The sequence below is a fragment of the Clupea harengus genome, chromosome 9 (assembly GCF_900700415.2).
Source record: "Clupea harengus chromosome 9, Ch_v2.0.2, whole genome shotgun sequence".
NCBI classification, from domain to species: Eukaryota; Metazoa; Chordata; class Actinopteri; order Clupeiformes; family Clupeidae; genus Clupea; species Clupea harengus.
In genome coordinates this window covers 23,023,547-23,031,046 of record NC_045160.1, presented here as the reverse complement: position 1 = coordinate 23,031,046, position 7,500 = coordinate 23,023,547, and the positions used below count along the sequence as shown (strand labels likewise).

Below are 7,500 nucleotides of genomic sequence, written 5' to 3'. Positions count from 1 at the left end.
TATGACGTGCGGTCTCTCAGTTTTGTTAACGTTACTTACAAATGGCATACTTTTAGTCGACACATACATGTCTTATTTGAAGATACCGGTAAGCTTCAGATCCTAAAGTAATAATCGTTATTTAATGTTAGTCTTGCACAGTCTTGCATTGATCTATTTGCAAGCTTGCCAATTAGCTTGCTAAAAGTCCTGATCTTTTTTTTTATTTAAATTGGTATAATTAACGTTAACTGCTAGTTTGTAAGTACTGAGGAAGTGTTTGTATTTATCTACATTTACTTACTAATTGTGAGTGTTTAAATGGCAAATGTTTCGATTGTACGCTACCTTCTGTGCATCTTTAGTTAGTCCTGTTACTTAACGTTGCAGTTGACTGTCATAAACTTACTCTTCACAGCTACGGGGTATGAGTGTCCAGATGATTTCACCTCTGTGACATACACTCCGTGCCGGAGTGCAAGAGGGTCGGACGTATTCGGCGAAGACAAGGAGCTGTGGCTCATCAAAGCACCAGCTAATTTCGATCCTCGCAGGTGAGGCATGAAATCATTCATGTGGCGTTTCCATAGCCTTAGACAGACATATTTAGATATTCCAAACATTTGATTGTGTGCAATGGTCTCTACAGGTCATGCAAGTTGAATGTTTTTTTCGATCATCTAGAATAACATTATCTGGGTAACAATATTGTCCATATAATCTGTCATTTACGTTGCCTTCATGTTTTCCTTTCGGCGCAAATGTGGGTCATGTTGTATTGATTTCACATAGACCAAGACTAAGCAATTAAATAAAGTAAGGGAATATGTAGTGTAGTTGATACGGTTAGACATATTTAAATGTCTATTGTAACTTGTTGGTGTGATGGTCTTCAATGCTGAATCCTTGAATGTTTGAGTAGTCCATATTGAAACGTAATCTTTGAATAGTCCTAATTGGTGCCTTTGTGTCCATACCCAGCTTCTCTGGTATGAAGTTGCCTCTTGCGGGCCTGGAGACGCTCCAGACGGGTAAGGCTGGCGCCGCTCGGCGGATCTTCAGCACGCTGGGCAGACGCTCGACCACCACGGGTCTCCGCCTCCTCACCAACGACCCCGACCAGCCAACCGCTCACCGGTGTGCGCCGGCTTTCTCCGGCGCGCTCAACGTGTCCGAGAGCTATGGCGACTGCAGAGCCAACCAGGGGCCCATAGCCGTCCCCGCCGCCCCGGCCCCGCAGCTCCCCGACGGGCTACGGCAGCGCTACTTCCCCTTCGGCAGTGGCATTCCCGCCTCGGCGCCCAGGGTGGTGGCCGAGGAGGCGTCTGTGCCCGTTGGGCTGGTGAAGACTGAGCTGGTCGTGGAGGAGGAGACGCCGAGGAAGAAGGCGAAGAAAGTAAAGAAGGAGAAGAAGGAGAAGAGAATAAAGCAGGAGCAGCAGGAGGAGGAGGAGGAGGAGGAGGAGGAGGCGGCTGCTGCTGCTGCAGTGGTTGTGAAGATGGAGCAGCTGAACCAGAGCATAGCTGAGCAGTCACTGCCAGACGGAGAGGCGACAGAGGGAAGGAAAAAGAAAAAGAAGAAGAAAGATAAAGAGAGAGAGAAAGTAAAGTCTTTGGAGGGAGTGGACCCTTATGTAAGAATCAAAGAGGAGCCTATGGACAGAGATTTTGTGAAAACTGAGCACGTGCTTAAAAAGAAGAAAAAGAAGAAAATCAAAACGGACGATGATTAGATTTTGTGTGTGTATTTTGTTTTATGTGTCTTCTACATATTATGGCCATATTATTATCTGCTATTTGAAGTTGTTCTGCATATATTGCATTGAAAATGTGAATAAGGTGGAATGATTAAATATTGAAAAACCGTCTTCTAGAAATATTCAAATGTGTTCTTTTTTTTAAGTCAGAGCCATTAATCTCTGTGTAGTCATAGAACAGTTTGTCCGAAAGTGTTGTAACATTGTGTGACGAAAGCCATTCTAAGTTTCATAAGCGACGCTGTTTTTGACATGGCATGGATCCTCTTAATCTGCAGTCAAAGGCCGGCTTTTAATAGACTGTTTCACCAGTCTCAGAAGAACATTGTTTAACCCAGTCATGCGAAGAACCGCATAGGGAATAGAGGTGCAGTACCTGTGTTGCACCACAAGATGGCGAGACTGGTTTGTAAACTAGGGTCTCTTCCCGTTCAGTTGTAGTGGGCCGAGGTTGGTGCACGTTATCATCCTCCTGTACTGCACCGGAGTGTGGTCCTGTTTGCTAATGAGCGGAACCCTATCGCCCCCACCTCCCGCGAAACCCCGTGCACACACACACACACCTCCCCCAGCAGTTTTAAGACCAGCAGTCCCTCTGTGACGCATTCACTTTCCTGCCTCCGTCTCTCCTTGTCTCTCCTGTAATTCCCCCCCACACCCAATCATTGTCATGGGCGTTCCATTTATTCCATGAAGCGGTTCCGTTCCTCAACATTACTCCACTGTTATTTTATGCAACCATTGTGTCTATCGAACATACGAATCGATCTGATTCTGGACAACAGTGCCTCCCTCCTAATCTGGTACTGTCTGCATATCATGTCATTTGGGCCATTTATAATAAGGCATATTGTGATATACATGCCATAGTACCTTTAGTTGTAATTAGATTCGAAAGCTGTTGTTTATGGGTTCATTTCAGCCCTTTCAGAAATGAGTGTGGAAACCAACGTTTTTCACATTGCTGTCCAATCCAGCAGGATATTAACATTTATTTGCATCCTAGCTAGCAACCGATTCTAGTCAGACTAAGGTATGTGTAAACATGCTGTCTGTGTCGGTGGATGTGTATGTGTGCGAGTCTAACTATATAAGTGACAACACAAGCGCTGCTGTCCACTCAGATGACATCCCCGCTTGCGTGTCGCACATCCGCCGGCGGCACTTCTGATCTCAGGCGCATACAGCAAGGTGACATCCGGCAGCTACGAGACCCCCTGCCACCTGATCCATGTCTACACGCAGACCCAAGCAGCAGCGACACACCATAGGACATCAGTCATGCCTTCCGCGTATCACACACACACACTCACACACACACACACACTCACACACACGCAGCCACGCCAGCCACGCCAGATTACAGGACGTGTGATGAGAAGGCGTCGCTGGCCGCAGAGCTGCGTGATGAGAGAGCCTGTGGCTACAGTATCACATTAGCACAGTCAAGGTGAGGCGACACCCGCGCCGTCACAAACAAGCGCTCTCTCACGCCCGCAAGCTGGAGACCCCGACCCCGACCAAGAGTCCCTGTGCGCAACGGCTTAATAATGCGTAGTGCGAGCTAGTGCGCCAGGAGCGCTCCACGAGTTCTCCCCCGCTGAACACTAAGCGCTGTCTGCCGAGGCAGATGCATAATTGAATGCAGTCTGAAGTTCGGATGCAACGTGTCCAGACTGCAGAGCAGCTTCGGGCCTTTGCGAGCCCAGCCGACGCATATGATAAGGGAGGAGAGAGCAGGGTGAGGCGGTTGGGGCCGATTGAGATTGGGATGGGGATTGGGAGGGGTGTGGGGAATTAATTTTTAGAGTCAGTCTGGTTTGGTCTTTCGTCTTTCTCTCTTCTTTTCAACCTCTGCAGTAGTTCCTCCACTCTCCACTACACTTCTCTAATTTTCTCTTACTCCTTCTCTCGCTTTCACTCTTTCATGTTCTTCCTCTCTCTCTCCTTCTCTCTCTCTCTCTCTCTGTACCCGTGTATCGCTCCAGCCGGCAACCAGGGGAGGAGGAGATGCTGATGGTGGGGCTGTTGCTATGGCAACGCAGACCTGCCAAGGACCACGGAGCCGCACGGCATTGGAATGAAATTGGTGTGTGTGTGTGTGTGTGTGTGTGTGTGTGTGTGTGTGTGTGTTTGTGTTTGAACGGGGGATACTGGTAGCAGAACAGCACAACACCAATTGTGTGAATGTCATTAACTGTTTTTTTGGGGGGGTATTTTTGAATTGCTTTTCAGACTTTATTTTGTAAAGCAGAAAAGACACAAAGCCGTTTTTTTTTTCCACAGGAATACTCCACACTTTCCTCCTCCTTCTCCATGCCTCTCTCTCCTTTTGTTCCTGTGTCGGTGTTGTCAGTCCTGGCCAGGCTGTGCAGGTGACGATAACACCGCATAGCTAGCTGACATTGTGGGGAGCCCTGATTCCGTCCCTGGCGTGTGTGCCAATGCTTAATCTTCTCTGCTGAAATTAATGACCGTCTTTTAAGTGATTCAATTGAATTGAATAGGATAGGCAATAGATAGACTTTTAATTGAGTGGGTATTTCTGATGTTGTTGCTGTATTTCTCTATCCCTTGCTTATAGCTCTGTTCTTTGTTATTTTAATGGTTCTTATCAGCCACCTCTCTCCACTCGTGTCATTGAACACAGTGTAGGTAGCGGGGAGCACTGATTCTCTCCCCCTGGCATGGCAGTGCTTCATCTTCTCAGCTGAAATGAACGACTGTCTAAGTGACTCTCTTTCTCCCAGCCAAACTGTCTTCCCAGGTAGAAGGAGACTCAGGCCCAGACTCAGGCCCAGACGCGGCCCAGATGTGGCCCAGATGTGGCCCAGACGCGGCCCTGACTTGGCACGAATGCGGCGGCAGATCCTCGCCACATCAGGGCCCGGTCCGGTTCCAAAGTCGGCGTCCGCCGCCGTCGGTGAGGTGAGGTGGGCTGGCGTTGCAAGCCTCTTACCGCACCAGGAGCACGAGTGCATGCTAATGCTTGAAGCGTGACGCATCCTCCCACCTTCTCCAAGGTGTGTCAGAGAGACGGATGCATCCAGCTTCGTGCCCACAGCAGCTCCTGAAATCAGTAAAGAGAGGGAGAAAAATCAAACAGATATTGAATCTGGAAACTCTGTGTTGCACTGCCTGGGTTTGCCTGCTCTTCCCTTGCTGGTGCTTCGGTTCCCCAGCATCCGCGTTTAATTATTAACAGATTCTGATAAGAATATGCATGATATGTGAACAGATTTTTTTTCACCCCCCCCCCCTCCCCCCCTCGCTGTTTGGAATGTGCTGGTAATGTTTCCGTTTGATCAAAGGGAGGCGAGAATTTTCTTGGCATTTCAGGAGGATGGTGTGGTGGTGTTGGGTGGTGTGGGGATGGTGTGTGTGGGGAGAGAAGCGGGGGGGGGGGGGGGGGGGGGGGGGGATAAACTGAGAGGGATCTGTTGCTATGCGCTTGCAGACACAGTCAAGTTCGGCATATGTTATGAAAGCAGCCTCTTTTCAGCCAGTCTCCATGGCAACCACAATGCCACCACCCCCCCCCCCCAACACACACACACACAAACACACCCACACACACACACACACACACACACATACACACACACACACACACACACACACACACACACACACACACACACACACACTCACACACACACACACACACTTCCATCTTCCCAACATCCCCCCTCCCCTCTTCAGTCCTCTTAGCCATCATCCTTTCACCCTTCTTCACTGTGGTCCTCTGCTCTGCTTTATAAATGATGCTCTCTCTCTCTCTCTCTCTCTCTCTCTCTCTCTCTCTCTCTCTCTCTCTCTCCCTCTCTCTTACTCTCTCTCTCACTCTCCAGAGGTGAAGGCTAGTGTGTGTGTGTCGTTTGGCCGCTGGCCTCACACGCAATGTTCTCTCTCCTCTCTCTCTCTCTCTCTCTCTTTCGTCCCCGCCATGCTTTTAAAGATGTAGGGAGACAGCGGCATGGTGTCCCAGCAGTGAGGAATGCACAGAGACAGGTTGCAAGAGCCGAAGTCCGCTGCCTGACCTTGATGCTGACGGTGGAGAGAGGGGGGGAGGTAAAGTAGAGAGAGAGGGAGAGAGAGGTAAAGTAGAGAGAGAGAGAGAGGTAAAGTAGAGAGAGAGGGAGAGAGAGAGGTAAAGTAGAGAGAGAGGGGGAGAGAGGGGTAAATTAGAGAGAGGGGAGGAGAGGTAAAGTAGAGAGAGGAGGAGAGAGAGAGGTAAAGTAGAGAGAGAGGGGGAGAGAGGGGTAAATTAGAGAGAGGGGAGGAGAGGTAAAGTAGAGAGAGAAGGAGAGAGAGGGAGAGAGAGAGGGGGAGAGAGAGAGGTAAAGTAGAGAGAGAGGGAGGGAGAGAGGTAAAGTAGAGAGAGAGAGGTAATGTAGAGAGAGAGAGAGAGAGAGAGGTAAAGTAGAGAGAGAGGGAGAGAGAGAGGTAAAGTAGAGAGAGAGGGAGAGAGAGAGGTAAAGTAGAGAGAGAGGGAGAGAGGGGTAAAGTAGAGAGAGAGAGAGAGGTAAAGTAGAGAGAGAGGGAGAGAGAGAGGTAAAGTAGAGAGAGAGGGGGAGAGAGGGGTAAATTAGAGAGAGGGGAGGAGAGGTAAAGTAGAGAGAGAGGGAGAGAGAGAGGGGGAGAGAGAGAGGTAAAGTAGAGAGAGGGGGAGAGAGAGAGGTAAAGTAGAGAGAGAGGGGGAGAGAGGGGTAAATTAGAGAGAGGGGAGGAGAGGTAAAGTAGAGAGAGAAGGAGAGAGAGGAGAGAGAGAGGGGGAGAGAGAGAGGTAAAGTAGAGAGAGAGGGAGGGAGAGAGGTAAAGTAGAGAGAGAGAGGTAATGTAGAGAGAGAGAGAGAGAGAGAGATAAAGTAGAGAGAGAGGGAGAGAGAGAGGTAAAGTAGAGAGAGAGGGGGAGAGAGTTAAAGTAGAGAGAGAGGGAGAGAGAGAGGTAAAGTAGAGAGAGGGGAGAGAGAGAGGTAAAGTAGAGAGAGAGGGAGGGAGAGAGGTAAAGTAGAGAGAGAGGGAGAGAGAGAGGTAAAGTAGAGAGAGAGGGAGAGAGAGAGGTAAAGTAGAGAGAGAGGGAGAGAGAGAGGTAAAGTAGAGAGAGGGGAGAGAGAGAGGTAAAGTAGAGAGAGAGGGAGAGAGAGAGGTAAAGTAGAGAGAGAGAGAGGAGAGGTAAAGTAGAGAGAGAGGGAGAGAGAGGGAGAGAGAGAGGTAAAGTAGAGAGAGGGGGAGAGAGAGAGGTAAAGTAGAGAGAGAGGGAGAGAGAGAGGTAAAGTAGAGAGAGGGGAGAGAGAGAGGTAAAGTAGAGAGAGAGGGGGAGAGAGAGAGGTAAAGTAGAGAGAGAGGGAGAGAGAGAGGTAAAGTAGAGAGAGGGGGAGAGAGAGAGGTAAAGTAGAGAGAGAGAGAGAGAGAGAGAGAGGTAACGTAGAGCGAGGGGGGGGGGGTAAAGTAGAGAGGTCTAATAGCATTAAGTCAGAGCTGCTCTGCTGATGCCTATGCTGATGCCTGTGCTGATGCTTGGGCTCTTTTTAGGTCCAGAAACTGCAGTTGCCTCCGGTCCTGATCCGGTCCAGATCCGGTCCTGATCTGGCAGGAATCCATGCCAGAGATTACCCGCTATCTGACTGATTTGGTGATTTGAACATATAATACACGCGTAATTAAATGGTTTTGGTCTGTTGCTATTCCCTAGCCATCACTTATCTTCCATTAGAGGAGTTGTTTTAGAGCTTGAATATATTATGATAGTTCATGAGACTACT

General features: G+C 49.0%; 1 protein-coding gene across 1 annotated transcript in view; it reads left to right on the top strand.

Annotated features, from left to right (window-relative positions):
• polr1g (RNA polymerase I subunit G) overlaps positions 1-1,855 on the top strand; it is a 2,506-nt gene extending 651 nt beyond the window's left edge. The window contains exons 2-3 of the mRNA XM_012838365.3: positions 398-533; positions 961-1,855. Coding sequence (XP_012693819.2) covers positions 398-533; positions 961-1,711 — 887 coding nt within the window. The 3' untranslated portion in view covers positions 1,712-1,855. The remainder of the gene's footprint in view (positions 1-397; positions 534-960) is intronic.
• Positions 1,856-7,500: the final 5,645 nt, after the last annotated feature.